The sequence below is a fragment of the Dermochelys coriacea genome, chromosome 5 (genome assembly GCF_009764565.3).
Source record: "Dermochelys coriacea isolate rDerCor1 chromosome 5, rDerCor1.pri.v4, whole genome shotgun sequence".
Classification (NCBI taxonomy): domain Eukaryota; kingdom Metazoa; phylum Chordata; order Testudines; family Dermochelyidae; genus Dermochelys; species Dermochelys coriacea.
Genome location: NC_050072.1, coordinates 78,978,604 through 79,004,429, shown reverse-complemented (window position 1 = coordinate 79,004,429; position 25,826 = coordinate 78,978,604). Strand labels below are relative to the sequence as shown.

General features: G+C 37.6%; 1 protein-coding gene and 1 long non-coding RNA gene across 3 annotated transcripts in view; one reads left to right on the top strand and one right to left on the bottom strand.

Annotated features, from left to right (window-relative positions):
* The window catches only part of SNX2 (sorting nexin 2), a 58,399-nt gene that overhangs the window by 7,876 nt on the left and 24,697 nt on the right, over positions 1-25,826 (bottom strand). For both annotated transcript variants that reach the window (XM_038402470.2, XM_038402471.2), the window contains exons 4-10: positions 21,480-21,546; positions 21,249-21,292; positions 20,983-21,124; positions 7,292-7,370; positions 6,116-6,191; positions 4,757-4,870; positions 4,428-4,521 (exon numbers count right to left, since the gene is read on the bottom strand). In XM_038402470.2, the coding sequence (XP_038258398.1) occupies positions 4,428-4,521; positions 4,757-4,870; positions 6,116-6,191; positions 7,292-7,370; positions 20,983-21,124; positions 21,249-21,292; positions 21,480-21,546 (616 nt within the window). The remainder of the gene's footprint in view (positions 1-4,427; positions 4,522-4,756; positions 4,871-6,115; positions 6,192-7,291; positions 7,371-20,982; positions 21,125-21,248; positions 21,293-21,479; positions 21,547-25,826) is intronic.
* On the top strand, positions 13,829-16,277 carry LOC122460446. Its single transcript, XR_006281752.1, has 2 exons — positions 13,829-15,971; positions 16,169-16,277. It is a non-coding gene; the product is annotated as an uncharacterized LOC122460446 (long non-coding RNA).

Genomic DNA, 25,826 nt, shown 5'->3' with positions numbered 1-25,826 from the left:
CTGTTTCAGCCATCGCTGGGAATTTGCTGACTCTTCACGTTGCTGGGATGTGGCCAGGGCTGGATTAACCCTTTGTGGGCCCCTTCCACATGTGGGCCTGGTGCCACCAGGGCCATTGTAAACCCGGTACTGGGCTCTGGAACAACCAGGGAGACAGCACTGAGCTGGGGCTGAATGGGAGGGAGGGGTTGGATGGACACATGGGGATGGGGGAGGGAGCTGCAGGGACACACGGGGACAGGAGCAGATGTGCCTGACTAAATGGGAGAGGGTAGGGGTTAGCACCGGGGTCTGCACGAGGGAGGCTCCCCAACTCCCTAACAATCCCCCCACAAAAATAAACCCTGTTCCATACTTCTCCCACCCACACTTAACAACCCTCCAGGTTCACTCCCAGGCTCCTTCCCTCTCCCTCAGCTCCTCCATTACCCCCAACTCCCCCAAGCTTTTGCACTGCTTCGGAGGGGTGCAGGAAAACATTTCTGTATTGTAGTTTAAGTCAATTACACAAAGTTCCATATTAATATGCCTAGTAAAGAATCTTTGTCAAAAAAAATGTCCTGAATTTTTTTTTGTCTGTATTGTTACAGATATGCTTGTTCACAGGTATTTTGAAATACATTACCAAAATAATTGAAATTGGCACGATTATATTGTGTTATTTTGACACACAAAATATGCAGAGTTTTAAAATACTGTGCGCAGAATTTTTAGGTGCAGAATTCCCCCAGGAGTAAGTAAGTAGTATTCTGGTTTCTTCCTAGAGTTTATAATGAGGCTATAAATTACCCATTAGAAAGGAAAGATTATAAAAATTCTTGAGACAAGACCACTGATGTTCCCCAGAGATAGGCCTGCGTTTAAAGTAATTCAACTTTCCACCTAAATACAATTCTGCAAATATATCTACACTTTTAACTTACCCTTTCCAAAGCATGTGAGAAAAAAAAGCAGATATAGCAAGAACAAAAACAAGGCACTGAGAAATAAGCATATACAGGTGGCTAAATACTGCCCTTTCTCTGCAGCAAAACTCACGTCAATGAGCATGGTGTATCAGGATCAAGTATATGACTTGAAGTGGAAGAAATCGTTAAGTACTGGGGCTGGAGACAGTGAGGAAACTAAAAGGTTTCCATTTCTGTGCTTTGGCCTGACCTGTATAAATTCAAATATTTCTCTTAAGCAAACAAATCAGGATGAAGATAAAACATTCAATTTTTTGAAAGACAATTATGGATCCTAGAACTCCAACTTTAAAATTCAAAACAAAATTCAAGATGACGGTAAAAACATTAGGCTCAAATGCCCAACCACTGGCCTGTGAAGGCTAGCCCTTGTGTCTATTCTGTAATCCTGTTTTGTAAAATTCTACTCCTGAATTATGAGTAAAAAAAATCTTTGATCATCATCTGTATCCCAATATATTCTGTCGAACTGACCTTCTGCTACAGAACTATGCTCCAGAATCCCAGCTTTCATTGAAAAATAAGTTTCTAGCTCTCATGGTTTTGAGAAAAATCTTGAAATAGTGAACTGAGTTTAAAAACCATGGACTGTTGTCTGTGTGTATGTGTAGACAGGCAAAACAATAACTTGAGAGGCATTCTCTTTCATCCTCACTCAGGGTCCCACAGACTCTCTGATTCTGTGACCACAGAAGTCACTATCTGCTCAGGCCAGGTGATCCACATTTTGCTCTCTATCTCCCTGACCCGGCTGCAGCTTCCTCTCACTCTCCAGCTTTTCCCACAAAGGGCAATTACCTGGCTTACAGTTCACACTCATCGCACAGTTATATGGAGCCAGGCAATAGAGCATAAAGGGGTCAGAGCCAGAGCCCAGCATATGCCAGGGAATAGGTGGCGCCAAAAGTCTACATTGGTAAAATAAGCTGCCTGGAGAACAGCGCATCACCTGAAGCCTTGAAAACTAGGGAATGTGTATTTGAGTGTGGCTATGCTCCCCACTTCCCTGGCACACACGGGGGAAAAGGAAGTTCTGAGCTAGGCTGACTGGACAACACTACAAAAACAAAGACCCAGTGAATGGAGCCATGCTGCCTGGAGAAGAAAGCAAAAACTTGTGCTCAAAAATGCTCAACTGAAAATATGTCATTACTAGCTTTATATCAATAAGAATGTTCAACTATAAAGCACAGATGCACATGTTTGGAAACAGGGTGGAAAGGAATGAAGTTATTTCATGAGAGAATAAATTAACACTGACATTGAATTTAAGGGTACTTGCTGCAGAATACACACTGCCTCCTCCTACCCCTACACCCCCATTCTAATCTTTTCATGGTAAAGGATGGGCAAGTCAGTTTTCTGTATTAAAAGGCTGCCATAATCATATGGGTGGCACCTTTGTAATTAGGTGCACTTACATCAATATATGAAAGATGACCTACTTGTAGTATAATACGAATCCAATAAAAGATATTTCAACATTATCTTCAAAAATACTTACACACATTTTTATGTTTATGTTTAATTTTATGCAAATCATTTTTAATAATCATGCTGTATTGAGTTAATTCATACAAACAAGATTTGATAAACAATTGCCTATGCGCATATTAGCTTATGTCACAGGTAATCCATTTGGAAACTTGACAAAACTTATAACTAAGATAACAATGGATTGTAAAAAGCAGCACCACATAAATAGGGCCAATGATGACAACAAATGTTTGTAACTTTATAGTTTTAAAGTCTTCCTCCTTCTTTTCAGGTATTTAAATAAATACATGTATCTATGGCTTTTTCAAAAAAATAACTCTTTGGCAGTTATTTGCAATTCTAGCAGCCACTGATCACACTCCCTATATAGTACCAAAGCAAGTTTCCATTTTCATGTGTCCATAGCATCCTGAAATATCTATCTTTAGGACTGAAGTTTTAACACCATCTCTGCCTGAAGATCAACATCTTAAAAATTAGATAAATAAATATATAAATAAATTAAAACATGAGCAAAGTCTCATTTGAGATTTAGGAAAGCAATTTAAGATAAAATTCCACACTTCCAAGTGTGGAAAAAATATTAAATATAGGGTTACAGCAAAATGACTGTAGTTTGAAATTTGGCACAGGGACTAGTGTGCATTTGGTAAAAGTTTTGAAACTGAAGTCCACCAATTTTTCAGTCACTTAGCATGCTCTGTAGATACTTGTTAATGTTTGCTTAGAGTTTAATAAAGTCCTTTCCCGTTTGACACCACTGTTTATTCTTCTTATCAGGCCTAACTAGCAGGTCAGGCAGGCACAGGGCCTGCATTATGGGATGCATGAGGAAGAATACATATCATTAAAGGATTTTCCAGTGTGTTAATAAGGGACAAAGGTTCTGTATTTTGTGTTTTCATATCAATCTGGAGTTTTGCTACATTCTCAAATGTTATAATGTGCTGTTAGCTATGATTTTACTTTCTTAAAAAGGTTACATTTCTATCTTTCTGTTGTGGAGACATAGCTGATAATCTAAAACTGATACTCTGTAGCACTATTAAGCCCTGTACACAAAAAAATCTGTCTGGCTAAAGAAATGCAATGGTTTAAGCTATCCCTTCTCTATCCCATCCACTTTGATCAGACAAAAAATCAGCTACTGACAATTTTTACTTTTAAAGAGACAAATAAAATGCAATGACTTACTCAAAATAAAGTTGGCTTAATTCAAGAGTTAGTTTCAACAGCAGCATTTATCTGACCATGTTGCACATAGATTTATGTAATTTTTATTCTCGTTTTGTTTAAATGTGTAAATTCATAATCTTACTTTTTACACAGTAAACTATACATGAGACATACAGGATGCACAACAAAGCATTTCTTGACCTATCTTACCTATAGTCATTTTGCATCAACTGTTAAAACTGCAACCTTGTTCTAAAACAAATATGTCCTTTGTAATTACTTTAGCTTTACCTGTAAGGATGACTGTTAACAGTAGAATTGGTAATCACCTGTAGAATAAACTTGTGCATCACCCATGTTTTGTACCATCAGAGGCAGACAGTTCACTCATGCAAAGCTTGTATTAATCAAACAAGTCTTCTTGAGAAAAGAATCCAATGCTATAATCAATACAGCAAGCTTTAAAAATTCCCTTTTTAATTGGTATAATAGGAATTGTATACATTTAGGATAATAAAATGCAAGTTGAGGGATACAAAAGAAGTTCCTAAATGTTTGATAAGTTTAAATAAAATAATAAAGGTAATTTTAAGTTGGAAGTTTAAGTGCATGTTTTATATTAAACCACAGTATACTTTGAGTCTCTGGCTAACTTACCTTGTATTAGTTGCAAGACTATAGTAAAATTTAATTTAACACCAATATGAAATAGTTTGTTTTAATAAAGAATTTTAACCCTTGAGTACTGAAATTAACACTCACATTAAAAAAAAAAAACAACCCTACCTTTTCTGTGGCAGACCAAGGCTTCTACACTGGCATGAAGTTTCCTAAGTTGCTGATCCAGATTCTCAAATTGTTGCTGTTTTTCCTCAAACCACTGGCAAAAGATGAAAAAAAACAAGCAGTACAAATTACGTTACCAACAACAAACTACATTCCCTGTTTTAAAGGAACAAATTAACCACGTACAACCATGGTGGTCAACTGATGCAGCTGAGAACCCAAGCCAATAAGTAAATTAATATCCCATTTTCTACTCCTACAGCCTTAAAATGCAATTGTTGAGTCTCATTAATTTGTCTCGTTATTCAAGTAGAAAAATCAGCTCTTACTGCATCCGATTCATTCATCTTGATTGTCATTTTGTTGACAGCATCGGCAGCCTTGTTCACCATCCTCAATATTCCTGCTCCACTCAGAGCCTGGGTGTTAACTGCTCTTGGCAGCTGGAATTGAATGACAAATAAGGGCAAACAAACCGGTTAAAAGGCTGGAGGTTTAACTGGGCACAAGAGGGTCTGAAAAGGATGTAGTGTTTTCTTCACTCCCATACATTTCAATATAGTAGAACCTAATTTCTTAAATTTACTACTTTTACATTCTCAGAGGAAAACTTAAAAATATAGACTTTCCATTTGCTTTTCTTCTGTACCTTTACATTTAGATGGAACAAACACCCTATTTGTCAAAAGTTATTACAAAATAGCCAAAGGTCCTAACTGGCCACTATATGCTACAGAGAGCAAACTGCTACTAAAGAAACAGACAGAAAAGCTTAGATATAGTATAAAACAATAAATACATTGAGATGCTATAATAATATTTCAGTACATTATGAAAATCTTTTAGAGAATATCTTGGTCGTGTATAAAAGAGCACACTGTGTTTGTGTACATTAATTTCTAAATATAAGTTAAGTTTGAAACCTACCTCACACAGGAATGTCATGAGAATTAGTATTTAAGTTATCCAGTAATGATGCACTTGTCAGTGATGTGATTCTTTAGGTATGGTAGGGGTAACATGACTAGGATAATGACATGGGCTTATTAGACAAGTATTACAGCAGATACATTATGTGCATTCATAAAACTGATCGTTGTTTTATATAGAGAGTTTTAAAGTGTATTTAATGCTTGTGAAATGTGCTAGAATGACAGCACTGGTGACCAAAGTCCTCTATCCACAGAACAGATATAGTCCGGCCAGCAGCAGTGCAAACTTCTTCATATTACCCCCACCAACAAACCTCAATCTTGACTTCAGGGGTTTCAGGTGAGAGGATAATTTTGTTTCCATGCCAGTTTAATCTCTCAACACTCTGCTGAAAGCAGCCAACAGCAGTGCCATGTGTATTTTAGTGACTTGGACATTTGTCCATCGGAGCTGGGCAGACCAATTTATTTCCCATAAACTGCTGCGCAGTCAAGTAACTTCAGAGTCATTACTGACCTAATCTACATTTTAATAAGAGGTAAAGGCAAGAGACTCTGTAGTCCATTGTTTTTGTACCTTGAACCATTTTATCACACTGAAGGTATAATCTAATATTAATGCACAGGAAATAATGGGATTAAGTCTCCATATCTAAAGATGAGAATATATATTACTTTGTATAAAGTACCATTATTAACTAGAGAACAAATAGGAGAACTTAAAAAAACCAAAAAAACAAAGAAAACCTTGAATACCTCAGAACTTTCCAAGAACTGCCTTAAATCAGGATCCTGTAACAAGGTTGGGTGTTTTACTGTTCGTTGTAGATACCTATGATTTTAAAAATTAAAATATTAGATAACTTAAAACAATTTTGTGCTCCTGACAGCACTGGAAATATCCTTATTCACAGAGCAAGCAGCAGTGCAAACTTCCCTTAATTATTCTGCCAATATGCTCAAGCCCCATGTTGTGGAGGAATCACCTCTAAGGGTTAGAAGATAGGTCAGTCTCCATGCCCCTTCAATCCTTTGCCTCTCTGCTGTGACTTCCAATCATGTTTGTGTATGTTGTTACCAGCCCCTCCCACCCCCCAAAAAACCTAAGCTGATATCATACACCCAGCATTTGGTTATCGGCCTGTGCCAACAACTATTATGAAATACCAGTAAGAGAATTCTTGTTTACATATACCAAGAAGAGAATGTTACAAAACCAAAGCAACTGAAAATGGGAAGACTGGGATACACTAAAGAAAAGCCAAGAAACCTAAGGAGTAAAAGGCAACCATATTTAGATTCATCCCTTGATGAGTAAAGTTATCAGTAACTGATGGATGAATGAATTCACAGCTCTGAGGTTTGTTTTCTTTTGAGAAATTTACTTTTTGCTTTTTCTTGGAACACAAAGATCTATTGCTGCTTGAACAACAGTCTTGTGCTACATGTCTCGTCTTGTCCCATGGTTGTGTTTTTTTGTTTTTTGGGTTTTTTTTTGCCAGTACCAAGTAAGCCCTTTAGGGCAAGGACCTGTTATGTTTCGCTCTGACTTACAGTACTACTATGCAGCATGCAGTGTAGCTATAAATGAACAATGCCATCTATATTATAAAACAGGTTGGACAAAACCTATCGGGGACGATCTAGGTTTGCTTGGTCCTGCCATAATCATTAAGAAATCATTCTTGTTCAAGTCTCTTTAATATGGTGCCCAACTTAGAGGGTTTTTTTGTTATTTTTTTTTTTTATGGTTGCAATTGAATTTAAGAAGTAAAATTAATTGGCCATACTTTAGTCAGAAAATTCAGATTGTGCGGATCTGATCCAGCAGCCCAAGAACTATACAAGCTGCTGGATCAGACTGGGCATACAGAGCCTACTTAGTACATTAATATACTAGGGGAATGCAGTAAATATAAATACATACATTACCTTTCTAGTGCAGCTCTTCTTTTTTCTACAAATTCTGTAGATGATGAATCTTCCTTGCCTACTTTAACCTTGGTCATGCCTTTGAAGAAAATTATGGGATATTGATTTTACATTACCATGAGGCAATCATGAACATAACCAATGTGCTTAGAACTATAAAGGTATTAAAGCTCACTTGAATGTTATGTATTAAAGTCAAAGTTACATGAAAATCAGCACCAAGGCATACAGAGAAAGATAATGGATACTGTATGCAGTATGCTTTTCTCAAAATTCCCAAACGACAAATTTCTGAAATCAAGTACACAGCTGCTGATAAACATTTTGGATATTTAAAACAATTTCAATTATAAAAAGTAGAGCTGTCAATTAATCGCACTGAACTCACATGATTAATTCAAAAAATTAATCATGATTAAAAAAATTAATAGTGATTAATCACAGTTTTAATCATACTGTTAAACAACAACAGAATACCAATTGAAATTTATTATATATATATTTTTGGATGTTTTCCTACATTTTCAAATATATTGATTGCAATTACAGCACAGAATGCAAAGTGTACAGTGCTCACTTTATATTATTTTTTACTACAAATATTTGCACTGTAAAAAAGAAACAAAAGACACAGTATTTTTCAATTCTTACAAGCATGTCCCCTGGAATGGTGGCTGAAGCATGAAGGGGCACACAAATAGTTTAGTATATCTGGCACATAAATACCTTTCAATGCCAGCTACAGAAGTGCCATGCGAAAGCCTGTTCTCACTTTCAGGTGACATTGTAAAGAAGAAGTAGGCAGCATTATTTCCCATAAATGTAAACAAACTTGTTTGTCTTAGTGATTGGCTGAAAAAGAAGTAGGACTGAGTGGACGAGTAGTTCTTTAAAGTTTTATGTTCTTTTCGGAATGCAGTTATGTAACAAAAAAAAAATCTACATTTGTAAGTTGCACTTTCATGATAAAGAGCTCGCACTAGAGTACTTGTATGAGGTGAATTGAAAAATACTATTTCTTTTGTTTTTTACAGTGCAAATATTTGTAGTAAAAATAATATAAAGTAAGCACTGTACACTTTGTATTCTGTGTTGCAATTGAAATCAATATATTTGAAAATGTAGAAAAACATCCACAAATACTTATAATAAATTTCAGTTGGTATTCTATTATTGTTTAACAGTGTGATTAAAACTGTGATTGATCACAATTAATTTTTGTAATCGTTTGACAGCCCTAATAAAATAAATGTGATCTAATAGAAGTCAGTTGATTTGAAACTTATTAGGAACTCACACTCCATAGAGTTAAGTTGCAACTTCTATTTTAAAAAGTTTGCCATTTTATTGAATAGACTGCTATATAGCGTATTTTCTTGCCCCCCCCCCTTTTATTTTTAAATACTAATTAGAAGTAAACAGGCTTACAAATCCTTGCCATGTAAATATCAGAAACAAAACAATCACTACAGCAGCGAGTTTTTGTTTAAAAAGACACATTATAATTAGCATCAGATATCCCTTTTTAGCAGGGTGTTATATTACACAGTGACAATCCTTACACTTATGGTATGTTACTTCTAGTGATTTTATTACACTGAGCTCTGATTACATATATTTAAACAGAGCAGGAGTGTCTATCAAATGTTAACATTCAAAAAATTGGACAGGTGTGTTTTTTTCCTCCACTGCAGGCGAGTACACTGTCTGAATTTTGACTACATGGTAACCTTATACCTAAGTATCTGTCCTCTGTTTTGCTTGGTTTGCAGTTGGTGAGTGAATTTTCCATAATCACCACTTTCCTGCATAGAACTATTTTTCTCTCTCAAATGAGAAGCTACACTAACTTACTATGACCATTTCCACTTGGAAGCCCCAGGAAAATTACCAAGTGATCCTTCGGTAACAACATCACAAATTGCTGAATATTTAGTTACAAATGTCATCCCAATACTCTCCAATGACTGGACATGTCTATTATATATGCATATAAATTTCCTCTTTCACCACAATTTCTCCAATATCTCACCCCCGCCCTCCAAGCCCTGCGTGCTGTGAGAAAGAAATGTTATTTTATCATGCTACAGACTGAAAAGAGAACAATCAATTTCAAGCTCAAACCCAGGGTAATTTGTCTATCCAGATCCTTTTCCCAGCACGTCATATATGGACTTTATTTTGGTTAGTAAAGTTGTCTGCAAAAACTAATATCAATTCATTATTTTTCTGTTCCTTAATTGATCAGACACCATTGCTTCTATTCAAATGAGATTTCTGTATAAAACAGCTTTTCTATAAAGTTGAGAAAAAAACCCTAACTTGAAAGTCCTGGTACAATGGGAGACTGGGCCAGTTAAAGTTAGTTTTGATTTCTAAGCATGTTAGAAAAGTTTCTTTATCGAATCGCTGGACAGCCATATGTAATTCTGCATGTTGGCAGGGGTTAGCCTACATGACTCTTGTGATCCCTTCTAACTCTACGATTCTGTGATTCCATGGCTCTCCCAATCTGTAAAACTCTCTGTTTTGTGATTTGGATTAACAAGGGATTATTTTCAAATGGATTATTTGTAATGGGCATCACTGTAGAGGAAAAATAGTTTCTCTCTAGTACTATTTCAAATCCAGAGTAGTCTTCACTAAAATCCAGCATACTTCCCACAGCACTCCAGATCTTTTTTTCATTTGTAGTACTAGGGACTTACTATTTAAATCAGAGAGCTCTTCTAGCTTGAGAGTTGAATTCCCAGGTATTTTATAGAATTTGTTGCCCATCAGTACCTAAATATTTTTGGAAGGAAGGACATCTCAGAGTCTGGCAAAATTTATAGCTAGCATTTAAAGTAAATTATGCCAAATCTGAAATCCAGATGCTTTCCTGCAGTAATAGATTTCTTTAGAAACTAATTTTAGGGAAATATTTGGTTCAGAGAAAAATTGTATTACATCAGCTGTGTATAAAGATATTTTTGCTGTGTCCCTGCAAGTTCTATTCCAGTGATAAATTCACTGTTCCTTATTCTCTGTGCAAAATCTCCATTGCCAGTGCAAAAAAGGGGAGACAATGGACATCCCTGCCAAGTTTTTCTGTGTAATTCAAACAGGGGAGATTTAACCTCTTTAGCTCACACCGATGCTTTTGGGCTGATGTAAAGAGTAGTTATCCATCTAAGGATCTGAGGGCCAGCAACCATATGGGACAGGACTTGACACAAAGTTCAACTCTATTCTATCAAAAGCTCTCTCTGCATCAAGTGATGACAAAAGAAACAGATCTCTTTTTGATCTGGCATTATAGATGATTCCAAGCACTATCAGAATATTGTCTCACACGTCTATCCTTAGTGAATCCAATTTAATCTGGATTTGTCCAAAACCAAGAGCATAGCCTGCAATCAGCTAGCTAGTAGTTTTGCTAAAATCTTTGCCATGATTCAGCAGTAATATGCACCTGTAAGAGCTGCACAAGGTAAGGTCTTTTCCAACTTTAAGGATAACAGTGGCTTCTTTCATGTTTCTTTATGAAAGCCCTCCCCTAATGGAATAATATTGAAGGTACCTCTCAAGGGACATACTAATACTTCTTTAAATACTTATAAAATTCAGCTGGAAAGCTGTCAGGTTCTGGAATTTTTACCATTTCTCCTACTTGCTAACCTCTAAGATTTCTTCTTCTGTTATTTCTTTGTCTAAAATTTCTTTCTCCATTGTGTTTGTGTTTGGCAACTCTGCTACTTCCAGATTTTTTGAATAACTTCAGGAGCTTGGAGTATCTGAGGCATAAAGGTTTTCATAATAAACCACCAAAGTAGCACATATATCATTAGTGTGTGTAACTGTCTTCTGTAGATTGCTCTTGAATCCCTTTACGCATTTGAGCTAATAGCTTATTACTTATTTCCTTTCTCATAACAAAATCTGCTTTGTATACAAGGGCCTTTTTCAGTGGGCCTTCAGTTAATTGTTGATACAATCTTTGAACCTGTGTATTTATGAAAGCATTTTATCATCACCTACTCTAATTTTATTTTTTCTTGAGCTCTTTTTCAATTGAAATGTTTTGCTTATCAACTGGCTCCTAAATATTGCTTAACCTGCCTCTTAAGAAAGACCTCTTTATATTATAGTGCATTTTTAATGATAGTCAAACACCCAACATTTTCATTCTATTACTTTTAATTTAATAAGTTACCTATAAAAGTAGACAGTAGGTCAAACAAATACCAGAAGCCTTATTTACTGCAGCTGGAATCACTGCGATAACTAGTTAAAACCATACATTTCTGCTCATTACCCCACTTTTCAGCTGTTCAGTTTTCTAGGACTTCAGCTTTCAAGCTGAAATTTTCTCAGCTAGGTCTCTGCCCAAAAGTGAATTTTTTGAATGTGTGAACAAAAATGGTTCTTTCTACTTCAAGAAGAGAGAGTCAATATGCTTTTCCCTATTATAAAAACAATTCTTGTGGCTTTTTGCTTGTTTAGGTGAAAAGTTCTATAGGTATGGTGCAATGGCCCTTTCACAAGGTTTCACTGGTCATTTTCACTTCAGTAGCCCAGAACTCGTCTGTTTCAGCTACAAGGACAACTGACCAGAATGTCACAGGTGGTTCAGTATACACACCCTCACAACTTGAGCATACCGACCCCAGAGGCATCTTCAAGTCATTATGTAAAGAAGATAAGGAATCCTGGCACTCAACTTAGCCAGTTTTGAACAGACTGACACTTGGGACAATCTCTGCAACCTATATCCAACTTTCCAGTGATTGTTGGGGAAGGTGGCACCAGACTACCTAGTAAAGAATTGGGACGGCAGCATCAGCAAGAGTTTGCAAGAGAGTTGTGTCGATAGAGTCAATATGCTCCTCTATTGTCCTTCACCTGAAGCCCCTCTTTTATTTGAGGAAAGGCAGGAATTTCAAAGAGCCACTTTTCTTCAACAAAGAGGAGATCTGGATCACAATCCATAAGATAAAGTCTGGGAAAACACCAGGGGTTTGTGCCATCACCCCTGTGTTGCTGAAACCATTTTATCATGGCAGCACAGGCTCTGACATAACATCTGGCACACAAATATCCCTGATTGGAAGAGATGTTATTCTGATATTCAAAAAAGGGCAACACAGCCAGATGTAGCAGCTAGAGAGGTATTACACTGCTGTCAGTGCCAGGGAAGTCTTTGCTTATATGTTAACATCTCAATGCACTTCCTGGCAAAGATCAGGATACCCACTGTGGCTTTCATTCCACTGTCGAACAGTTCTTTACCTCCAGACAGCTTTTTTCTGAAGACATTTCAATTAATAAGCCATTTTCAGTACTTTTTATAGACTTCCATCAGGCCTTTGATTCAGTGCATCAAGCACGTTAGTGGGATCTGAAGATATGACTCAGTATCTTTGGGAAGACAGTGTCATTGGTAGAAGAAGTCAATGGCAGGTACACAGTATGGTTTCCTACCTCCACAGGAGTTTGGCAAGGTTATGTTCGGTCTTCATTATTGTTCAGTATTGTCATTGATTGGTTGATGGATAAGCTTGAGGAGGCAGCTGTTGGTGGTGAGATGAACAACATTCTGCATTGAGATTCTGAATATGCCAAAGACATTGTTTTTTTGGTTACTTTTGGTGAATCAAAGCAGTGGATGGTGTATATAGTTGGGCAAGAAGCAGTGTTTATTGGTCTGGTTATTAATCATTATAAAACGAAAGTCCCTGGTCATTACCAGTAAGCAGCTTACAGCTCCAAATTACAACCAGCTCAGCATTAAGCTGTCCAGATGGGACATCGAGCAGCTGGAAACGGTCAAATATCCAAGCAACATCAGATGATGCTGGAAGAGCCTTGAAAGATGTGGACACTCATATAACACCAGCTGCCAACAAATTTTGGGCCCTTCAGTGGCCTCTGTGTGGATTTTGAGACATCAAGTTTGCTGCAAAGCCACATAGTTCTATCAACTCTACTGTATAGAAATGATACATGGGTGCAGAAAAAGGGTGAAGAACACCAAATGGATGATTTTGATTCTTGTTGTCTTTGTCAACTGCTTCATATCAAGTGGCAATCACTAGAGGCATGTGTACCAAGGAATCATAGAAGATTAGGGTTGGAAGAGACCTCAGGAGGTCATCTAGTCCAACCCCTTGCTCAAAGCAGGGCCAACATCTGAATGTTGCTATATGACTGATGATCACCTGAATGTCAAGAACTTTGGTGGTGTGATAAGATCGCCAGTGACAGACAAACTGAATATGCTGCTAGACCACCTTAAGGATCTAGCCAGACACTGGGCCAGGTGGTGCTCAATCTGTAAGGAGACCACATTCTTTTGTGATTTATGAAGACAAATGATAGCAAAAAGTGGATAACAGATGAAATTTAGGTTCAAAATTCAAGGAAATAGCCTTTATATAGTACAATTGAATGTTCCCCCACTTGATATCAAGGGGACATTTTACATAAGCAAGCATTATGCTTGAAAGTATTTGCACGAAGCTTCTTCAGGGAGCAACTAGGGAAAGTTCTGCTGTGTATGCATGGCTAACTAGCCACATACTTCCACATTTACTGAAGTGGTGAAGGGGCAGCAGTGATTACTGCACAATTTGTAATACTTAAAACGGAGAAGGAAACCCTTCTGATAGAGCTCATAAACTTTTAAAGTTTGCAAGAGGGATTCCCTCCTGAAACTTTCCTAATGTTAGAGGAGAGTATGTTCTGGTGGTGTCTAATCAAAAAGTTGCAATTATAGGTTTTACACAAACTATTGCCAATTTGTTGAAAGACAGAGCTTTGAAACCCTGGACAATGAGATTCATCACGTTTTTCTTTTAAAAACTTAGGAAATTTCATACGTTACCATAAGGAGAACAAAGAAGTTTCCCAAGTAAGCAATCCAAGCCAGAAAATGCCATACTTAAACTTTAATTGTATCCCCTTCTCTCTATATGCATGATACAAGTTCAATTCCATAAACTCATTTCTCAAAGACACAATACTATAAAATGCAATATGTAATCTATACATAAGAGTCCATGAAAATAGTTTATATTAAGGATATACATTATATTAAAAGAATACATAAAACTATACCAATGTAACATACTGCATATTAAACATACAGATTAATTCTGAACATATGCCCACATCGATTCACAAAACTAAATTAGGTGTAAATTAATAGCCTTATCCCTTGGAATACACTTAAAATTTAACAAAATGGTATGTAATACATTGGTGGTAATAAATTAAACAAGCCTTAAACAAAATATGAAATGTTTAAAAAAAGTCAGATATACTAAACATTTAGAATACTGAAATTAGACAAACAAATGTAAAAAATAAAAGTATACATATACATTAAAATTATAGAAAAAATTTACTTGACAAACAGTATTGTAATAAAAGACTCAATACACAAGGTAGAGGAGTTATGAGTTGCATATGTAACTTTAATTGTGGTGTTTCCTAACTTGTGTGTTTTTAATTATGTGACCTTAATGTTCTCTTAAATTTTGTCGAAGGGTTATACCTAAGGGTTAAACTTGATGCAACAAGAACCAGGAAATTCAAAGTTATGGACAATGTCAAATTTTTTTTTTTTTGGAGGGGTAAATATTCCTATAAACCGCTAGTTTTCAAATTGTAATCCATAGAGCATTTGCTGATTGTCCACTGCTTGCCAGAAACATGGTGCAGGATCTCATCTTTGTTTAAAGCTGCTAAATTGTATTAAAAAGACAGCCAAAAATACTTTAAATAATTTCCTATTCCTTTTCAACATAAGGAAATCCTGCACTTGCTGTAGGGATGTTATACCATCACACAGGGAGGTAGTCTATGTGGTGATGAATGAGAAGGGAGGAGGTCAACAAGAAATTATTTTGATATAGTGTATACTAGAAGAGGTTGAGAACCCACCAGTTTAACGAAAGTTTACATTGACTAAACTATAGCTTTTTATTTAATAAGACACTGCTCCAGAGCCTCCTCATTAATTATTCTAGCTAACATCTCTCATTTCCTTTATTAGCACAACAAACATAACACAATACGTGTTTAATTTCCATGTCTATCCTGATACTCCTAAGCAAGTAAATTCTTCAACCTTGAAACATCTGACTTTAAGAACCAATATTGCAACAAGTCTATAGGGAAATAGGAATATTAGGCAGCCAAGAGTGCTCCATAACCAGATATAAATTGAAAGTTCACGGTTTTGTTTTGTTTTTGTTTTTTTTGCTCCTCCTAACAGCAAATTCTACAGATCATGATGTCAAGTTTCTTCCCTCTGGCAATCTATGAACAAGTGGAAAAAAAAGCAAGTTCCATGGTACAGAAGCCCTCTCCTATTATTACAGGAATAAGGTCCAGGAGTTAAAGAAAAATTGAAGTGAATATTTGTTTTTGCAGCAATAATAGCAAGAAAATGAGTTTCCAGAACAGTTTCAGAAACAGCAATCTGTTTTGGTAAATATTCAGCAGCAGAATGTTGCTGGCCTCTATTTTGTTACATGGTGAAACTAGTCCTCTTGCAATGATGTAAGTTACAATGAATGAAATAAGAACTCACCATCTGAGTGCATGATAAATGTGTAGATAAAAGTTCCATTTTATTGGTTGATAGAAACAGATTTTAAGCCACTAATTTAAAAGCCTTAGCAACTTTTGAGAGGTTTCAGAGTAGCAGCCGTGTTCGTCTGTATTCGCAAAAAGAAAAGGAGTACTTGTGGCACCTTAGAGACTAACAAATTTATTAGAGCATAAGCTTTCGATGAAGTGAGCTGTAGCTCACGAAAGCTTATGCTCTAATAAATTTGTTAGTCTCTAAGGTGCCACAAGTACTCCTTTTCTTTTTGCAACTTTTGAGAGTTATCTTTATCGTATATTCAAATATTGAACTGTTATTGCGTGCATCATACTCTTCAGTCTGTCAAGTTGTCCTTTCCCTGGGTAATGGTTACATTTAGATTTTGAGGGGGAAAAAAAAAAAAAGCATTGTTTAAATAGCTTCTTATTTTATTTAAGAAATTCTGCACTGCATAAAACATCCATTAGCCCTGGAAAAAGTCCCTACAATTTTCTACCTCTGCATAGCACATGTACTGGCAATGTCTATGTGATAAACCGTAGAGCCATGTGATAAATTCTGGAACCCTGTGGTGATTTTATCATGCACCTTAACTACTCTGCTTGCTCTCTGCTCACTACTTTATCACCTCAAACATTCCAAACCTCTGAACAAGCTTAGAACAAGGCCTTTGTTTTAAGCAACTGCCTAGAAAAGTTTCTTTTCTCCAAGTTATACTGCACAAGGCGAAGCTGGGCAATGTTTAGTCCTGCAACAACGACAAATTTGAGATCAGGTATCATAGAAGATGAGGGTTGGAAGAGACCTCAGGTGGTCATCTAATCCAACCCCCTGCTCAAAGCAGGACCAACCCCAATTAAATCATCCCAGCCAGGGCTTTGTCAAACCAGGCCTTAAAAACCTCTAAGGAAGGAGATTCCACCACCTCCCTAGGTAACCCATTCCAGGGCTTCACCACCCTCCTAGTGAAATACTTTTTCCTAATATCCAACCTAGACCTCCCCCACTGCAACTTGAGACCATTGCTCCTTGTTCTGTCCTCTGCCACCATTGAAAACAGCCTAGCTCATCCTCTCTGAAACCTTCTTTTAGGTAGCTGAAGACGGCTATCAAATCCTCCCTCACTCTTCTCTTCTGCAGACTAATTAAGCCCAGTTCCCTCAGCCTCTCCTCATAAGTCATGTTCCCCAGCTGCCTAATCATTTTTGTTGCCCTCCGCTAGACTGTCTCCAATTTGTTCACATTCTTTCTGTAGTGGGGGGACCAAAAATGGACGCAATGCTCCAGATGTAGCCTCACCATGGCCGAACAGAGGGGAATAATCACTTCCCTCAATTTGCTGTCAATGCTCCTACTAATGCAACCCAATATGCCATTAGCCTTTTTAACAAGGGCACACTGTTGACTCATATCCAGCTTCTCGTCCACTGTAATCCCCAGCTCTTTTTCTGCAGAACTGCGGCTTAGCCAGTCGGTCCCCAGCCTGTAGCAGTGCATGGGATTCTTCTGTCCTAAGTGCAGGACTCTGCACTTGCCCTTGTTGAATCTCATCAGATTTCTTTTGGCCCAATCCTCCAATTTGTTTAAGTCACTCTGGACACTCTCCCTACCCTCTAGCATATCTACCTCTCTCCCCAGCTTAGTGTCATACACAAACTTGCTGAGGATACAATCCATCCCATCATCCAGATCATTAATGAAGACTTTGAACTAAAAAACCTCTAGGGCACTCTGCTTGATACTGGATGGCAACTAGAAATCGAGCTGCTGAGCCCGACAATCTAGCCAGCTTTTTTAAGTTGCCGGCACAAATACTGTGGGAGACCATTTCAAAAGCTTTGCTAAAGTCAAGGTATATCACATCCACCGCTTTCCTCATATCCACAGAGCCAGTTATCTCATCATAGAAGGCAATCAGGTTGGTCAGGCAAGACTTGCCCTTGGTGAATCCATGTTAACTGTTCCTGATCACCTTCCTCTCCTCCAAGTGCTTCAAAATGGATACCTGGAGGACCTGCTCCATGATTTTTACAGGGACTGAGGTGAGGCTGACCCATTGTAGTTTCCTAGATTCTCCTTCTTCCCTTTTTAAAAGGCATCTCATACCTGCCCAGGGCTACAAATAGGAATCTTATCCCATTCATTGCAAGGGGAAGATCCTCAGGCATGGCTGGCCCCAACTCAATTTTAGCCCTACAAGGTCCCAAAATATGGGACCCTCAAGTCACAACTTTGGGGTTTAATTTTTTCAAAGCTTTTTCTAAGAGTTTTTATAGCTCCCTCTAAACCCTGTATAAGTGGACTCGTGAGAAGCAAGAATAAAAATACAAAAGTGATCCCAACAAGCAGTTTCTGTAGATTACAGAAACTCTGTGGGGTAAAGGTTTTACCAGCATTCATTGTGAACGCCACACAGACACACATACACTAATCCAGTCGAGTTCAGCTGGACTCGTTCATACAATCAAAATTGGTTTTCCAGAGATGTGAGAACTGCCATACAGTACCAGATCAATGGTACATCTAGTCTAGTCCAGTACCCGCTCTTACCCTGTTCTTGGAAATACTTTAGAGCAGTGATACACTGTGGCTCTAGAATTTCATGACACTTTCAGGCACCACATATTTTTCAAGTCTGGGGGTTTGATGGGAACTGTTCACTGTAGATAGAGCAAGGAGAGAAAACAGCTAATGCCGTAAGTGTTCCCCATAATGTACAAATGGGCCAGAGCTGCCAGGATCTCTCTTCTTACCCATCAAATCAGTAAAAAAGAGAGAAGGACAAAAAGTAATGAGGGCTTCATGTTTTGAGCATCTAACAAGACTATTGCATCACATACAGCAAGATGGGGGGGAAAAATCAGAATTGGCTGACTTTTACACTGAATAAATCACTACCTCCTGTTCTGTTAACAGTTTAAACTACAGATAAAAATTAGATCCATTAATTTAATTTCAGAACACTCACACAATCTGAAGTGAATGAACACCTTTGGTGAAAACTTTACAAATGAACACCAATTCACACCTCTGAGCAATAAACAGATTTAAACACCTCCAGCCATGTCAATATTTAGAACAAAATTACTAGATGCAACAGTTACCCATTGTTTAATTATTGAAATATACTGCACTGAATCTATTCTCTGGCTATCATCCCAATGCAGATTAAACGATTCTTCTGTAGTGTACATACTAAAACGGAACAATCATATAGCACACTACAGAAATGATTTAGTGGTTACTGTGGAAGAGTAATTAAAAGTCAGCCCAGTTCACAGTTGCGGTTAGAAAAGACAAATAAGAAGCTAGATTATATCAGTAGAGAAACAGAATCACAAGAGATTACATATTGTTAGTGCAGCACACTTCAGACACCCATCTGGTATAATGTACTGATCATTATACAACTGCCTTAGAGGAGGCCAGTGAAAATTATTGAGACCAGATATTTAAGTTATGAGGACAAGTTAAAATGCAGTCCTACACTGTAGAGTGACTTGTGTAAGAAGGCACCATTTTTACATAAAGATTTGCTTCCTGTGCATACTCAGCAATATTTACTTATTTCAGTGACAAAAATAAGTTTTACTCCTTTTTACTTCTGTTACCTTAAAATGCCAACTGCAGTTACAGGAGAGAAAGATAGATTCTATTTCGCCTTGTGTATCAAACAAGATTGGTTATTAAACTCCAATCAGTTACACCCATATAAAGCCATTGAATGTAATGGCTTTGCTTTGGTGTAATTGAAGGCTTAATTTGGCCTTGAGAGCCTTAAAATGTGTGAGATGCAGAAAGAGAAACTCTGCTACTCTTAGTGCCCACACTAACTGGACTGGCAACCAGAAATCATCTTTATTAAGAGAGCACACTGGAGGTAGATCCTTGCTAAACCAGGGGTGCTGGGACAATTTGCATAGTGGGGAGTGCTGAGAGCCATTGAACCAAACTGAAAAGGAGTACTTTTGGACCTTAGAGACTAACAAATTTATTAGAGCATAAGCTTTCGTGAGCTACAGCTCACTTCATTGGATGCATTTGATGGAAATTTTTTTTTTCTTCCACCAAATGCATCCGATGAAGTGAGCTGTAGCTCACGAAAGCTTATGCTCTAATAAATTTGTTAGTCTCTAAGGTGCCACAAGTACTCCTTTTCTTTTTGCGAATACAGACTAACACGGCTGCTACTCTGAAACCTGTCATTGAACCAAACTGTAAACCCTGTATAATGACAGAAACCACTTCAAGCTGGGGAGGTGCAGCAGCACCTCTGCACCACTTGTTCCTGCATCTATGTGCTCAACAGACCATGCTGATTTATACCAGCTTAGGATCTGATCCTAAACAGCATTCATGGAGACACCGATGTCATTCAGGGTCACTATTCAAAGCAGAACCGCACTTTAAGGGAGAGAGCTTTATTCTCATTAGAAATTAGGACAAATAAGGGGACATTAACAGGTATTTTCAAAAATTACAAAAAGGACTGAAAAATCTATTGACAAATACTAGAAAGGAGTTCAAAGCTGAACAGACAAGTTAGGACATGGACTAAATAGGGAACGCAGGGAATACTACTTCAAACAATCGGTAATGAACACAAAATAAGTTAAATGAAAAAGTCTCAAAGCAAAGGGACTAGGCTGAACATCTAGGAAAATGGACAAGAAACAGGAGGCCAGGCATTAGGCCAGATCTCCTTTTCATACTACCTCATTTCTTATATGCTTCAGGAGGAGGTTAGCTATCTATATTCTCTCGACTGAAGTTTACTGTTGAATACTAGCTTTTGTTCCTGTTCTCTTCTCTCTCCTAATCTCTACTTGCATGAAAATAGTCTTCTTTTACAAGCATTTTAATTTACAACCCATTTTAATTTTCAGGATCCTGAGATCCAAGCAGTTTGAAGTATTCTGTGCAAGATATTTTGTTCAAATTATATTTTGACATGAACTGTACATTTTATTTTCAGTCACCATGTGTTACAATTTTAATATTTACATTTAAATAATATTTTAGGGCCAATGTAAGACAAACAAAGCAGAGTCAAAGATTGGATGTATATGTTCATCCTTATAGAAACTGTGCTTACCTACAATACTTTTTTCTGGAGCTGGAGGCACAATGTAACCAACGTGCAGGTATTTTGTTGCTAATTTGCTGTGCAAACCAAGGAAGTCACTGAATCTTCTTTTAACAGAGAATTCATTTTTGTGAAACACAGAAAGGGATGTCTAAAAAATCCACAGAAAAGTTGTATTTTAATTTTCAGTTATTTTTTCATCTACTCAGGTGTACTGTAGTTTATATTCTGTGTATTTAAATTCAAGGTGAAAAATAGTTGCAAACAATATTTACCTTTGTTGTTACTCTGTATGCCATGTAAGCATTCATGCCATCCCCTGTAAGAAGATACACAGTTAAAAGAAAGGTACTTAATCAAGGGCAAGTCTTCTGAATCACGTATATGCTGGAATTATAAATAAATGCAAAATTATGCTAAAACCAAAGTTTTTTTTTCAAATAGCAAGCAGATAAGTTAATGCTGAAAGAATGCTATCGTTCTCTGAGTCTGAGATACCAACTCACCAACTTTCTCTGGGTCTGAGACATTGATTTCTATATCAAATACATCTCCATTTGCTTCCTCTTCAATCTAGAGAGAAGAATGTATAGCATCAACAGTATACTAGTGAGAGTTAACTTTCAAAGGATAATTAAGGTAGCTCCCCCAACTACATCTGTGGATACAAGAAAAACAGTAAATCTGTGTGGGACCTAAAAAAGCATAACTGAGACCCCTTCCATCCCATTTTAGCGAAAAATGTGAAGACACTAGTATTTACCATAATAAAGGTTGAAAAATGCTTTCCCCATAAGTTTCATTTTGAGCCCTGCCACAACAGCTTTAAGCTGGGAAACCTTATCCACCTGAAATGTTACGGGTCTCTTTTTATTCCAAAGGAGTTTTTTTTCCTAGAGGAAGTTCGAAGCAGATTGGACATATGCTTAGAAGAAATGGGGTTAAAAACAAAACTCAGATGTTTTCTTTAAAACATTTCCCTAAATTTCTGGATCATAAAGAGAAAAGACTAGAATTAGTCTAGAAATATCAATTTAGTTTTTTCTAGCTATTATGGATGCCTTTAATTGCGGAACGGGGGAGACTGAATCGGAAGGAGAATTAAATTCCATTTTATTGTACATAAGAGGAACTGAAATATTTTAAGATACTGCTCAAATCCTGACCCTCATTTGCACTTCCTAAACTCCATGAGGCATGATGCAGACTTTGCAGACTTTGTCAGGCCTTCCATTAAAGCCTTTATGAAATCCACACATTGTCATAACAGAAGGGGCAACAAGAGGGAAGCCTGTTTGGAGTGGGGGAACAAGAATTGCATCAGAGCAGAGAGATCTGTCTGGCAAGAAGCAGTTCAAAGGAGACAAGGAAACAGTCTAGGAAGGAAGAGATTCATGCTGTGCAGCTCACAAATGAATTTTATGGAGATGCTTGACAAATGAATATAGTATACTCCCAATTATAGAATCATAAACTTGAAGGGACTTCGAGAGGTCATCTAGTCCAGACCCTTGCACTCATGGCAGGACTAATTATCTAGGCCACTCCTGACATGTGTATGTCTAACCTGCTCTTAAAAATCTCCAATGATGGAGATTCCACAACCTCCCAAGACAATTTATTTCAGCGCTTAACCACCTTGACAGTTAGGAAGTTTTCCCTAATGTTCAACTTAAACCTTCCTTGCTTCAATTTTAGCCCATTGCTTCTTATCCTATCCTCAGAGTTTAAGAAAAACAATTTTTCTTCCTCCTCCTTGTAATAACCTTTTACATACTTGAAAACAGTTATGGCCCCTCTCAGCCTTCTCTTTTCTAACTAAACAAACGCAATATTTTCAATCTTCCCTCAGAGATCATGTTTTCTAGACCTTTAATCATTTTTTTGTTGCTCTTCTCTGGATGCTTTCAAATTTGTCCACATCCTTCCTGAAATGTGGCACCCAAAACTGGACACAATACTCCAGCTGAGGTCTAATCAGAGCGGAATAAAGTGAAAGAATTACTTCTCATGTCTTGCTTACAACACTCCTGATAATACATCCCAGAATGAGGTTTGCTTTTTTTTTTTTTTGGCGCAACAGCATTACCTGTTGACTCGTATTTAGCTTGTGATCCACTATGACCCCCAGATCCCTTTCTGCAGTACTCCTTTCTAGGCAGTCATTTCCCATTTTGTGTGTGTGCAACTGATTTTTCCTTCCTAAATGGAGTACTTTGCATTTGTCCTTATTAAATTTCATCCTATTTACTTCAGACCATTTCTCCAGTTTGTCCAAATCATTTTGAATATTAATCCTATCCTCCAAAGCATTTGCTACCCTGCCCAGCTTGGTATGGTCCGCAAACTTTATAAGTATATTCTATATGCCATTATCTAAATCATTGAAGATGATATTGAACAGAACCAGACCCAGAACCGATCCCTGTGGGACCTCACTCGTTATGCCCTTCCAGCATGACTCTGAACCACTGATAACTACTCTCTGGAAATGGTTTTTCAACCAGTTTTGCACCCACCTTATAGTAGCTCCATCTAAGTTGCATTTCCCTAGTTTATGAGACGGTCATGCAGGACAGTATCAAAAGCTTTACTAAAATCAAGATATACCATGTCTACCACTTCCCCCCTATCCACAAGGCTTGTTACCCTGTCACTTGGTTGTTACTGTATCAGCTTGCTTTGACACTTATTTGTTTTGACAAATCCATTCTAACTGTTACATATCACCTTACTATCTTCTAGATGTTTGTAAATTGATTACTTAATTATTTGCTCCACTATCTTTCTGGGTACATAAGTTAAGCTGACTGGTCTGTAATTCCCTGAGTTGTCCTTATTTCCCTTTTCATAAATGGGCCCTATATTTGCCCTTTTCCAGTCTTCTGGAAACTCTCCCATTTCCCATGACTTCTCAAAGATAATCATCAATGGCTCAGATATCTCCTCAGTCAGCTTCTTGAGTATTCTAGGATGCATTTCATCGGGCCCTGGTGACTTGAAGACATTTAATTTCTACAAGTAATTTTTACTTTTTCTTTCCCTATTTTAGCCTCTTCTGATCCTACCTCATTTTCCCTGGCACCCACTACGTTAGACATCCAATCACCACCAACCTTTTGGTGAAAACCAAAACAAAGAAGTCATTAAGCATCTCTGCGATTTCCATATTTTCTGTCATTATTCCGCCCCCACCCCAATTGAGTAACAGGGCCTACCCTGTCCTTTGTCTTCCTCTTGCTTCTAATGTATTTGTACAATGTTTTCGTTACCCTTTTTGTCTCTAGCTAGTTTGATCTCATTTTGTGCCTCTCTCGTTTTGTCCCTACATACTTGTGTTATTTGTTTCTATTCCTCCTTTGTAATTTGACCTATTTTCCACTTTTTCCTAGGACTCTTTTTTGATTTTTAGATCATTGAAGATCTCCTGGTTAAGTTAGCGTAGTCTCTTGCCATACTTCCTATCTTTCCGACACAGTGGGATAGTTTCCTCTTGTGCCTTAATAATGTCTCTTCGAAAAACTGCCAACTATCTTCTATAATTTTTCCCCTTAGACTTGCTTCCTATCGGATCTTACCTACCAACTCCCTGAGTTTGCTAAAGTCTGCCTTCTTGAGATCCATTGCCTTTATTTTGCTGTTCTCCCTCCTACCATTCCTTAGAATAATGAACTATCATTTCATGACCACTTTCACCCAAGCTGCCTTCCACTTTCAAATTCTCAACCAGTTCCTCCCTATTTGCCAAAATCAAATCTAGAACAGCCCCTCCCCTGGTAGCTCTCTCCACCTTCTGAAATAAACAGAACAGTATAGGGGACATGGATTTTAGCTAGAAAATCAGAAGTTCAAATAACAGAAGACAGGAGCCATTCAGAAATGGGGTGAGGTGGCTCCCCATGCAGCCATGAGCTTGGCGTTCTTCTTCCTGCAGTGCTGGCCAGGAATCTCTGCTCTACCCCATCAGGACCACAGCCTCCCCTGTGTACCTTGCGCCTGCAAGGATTGTGTGTCACCAGCCCTGCAGCAGCACAGGGGGCTCTGCAGGTCTGCTGTCACAGCCCTGCTCACTTGTTCTTATGACAGTGGGGCTGCACAGGGCTCCCTTCGCTGCTGTAGGAGCCATTTAGCAACAGAGTGGTCTCCTCTGCAGCTGGGGGCTCATTCTCCTCACAGTCCTGACTGAGGGTCTCTGCTCTGTTATCTGAAGCACCACATTATCTGAATCCTTTCCTTGTCCCCAGCACAAGATACATGCTGCAAAGGGCACTTCTTCTCCTTGTCCAGATCTATTCTGCCCCCAACAATCTTCTATTCATTGAACTTTTTGAAACTTTGCACTTTTAGAGAGAGGTAAGGGATTGACTCTGCATACACAAATTTGCAGAGGGACGATAGGGTTGAGGTCTCTTATTTCTCACCTCTATATATTTATTTAAAAAACATTTTTGCTGTTAACAAGCATGTTATCTCTGGAGACACAAATCCACAGTTTAAGAACTGCAAAACTAAGCATCTCTGATGGTATCTTCTAGACTGAGCACTGAGTCCCCTTGGGTAGATAGAAAGATTAACCTAAATAATCTACACAGAAGCCCCTGGACCCCATAAGATTGGGTCCCTAATCCATGAACTACTGGAACACATTTACAAAACTTTTATTAAACATTACATGAATATATTGTCTCATACTATAGAATTAGAATTTATAATCCCTATTTCATGATGAGATATCTTTGAGCTATAATGTATCTTAATTAAAACTATTTTTAGATAGGTTTTTTCCTCAAAAAGCATTTTATCAAAAAAAAATCAGATTTAAATAAAAGAAATCTGATTTTTTTTAAAAAAAA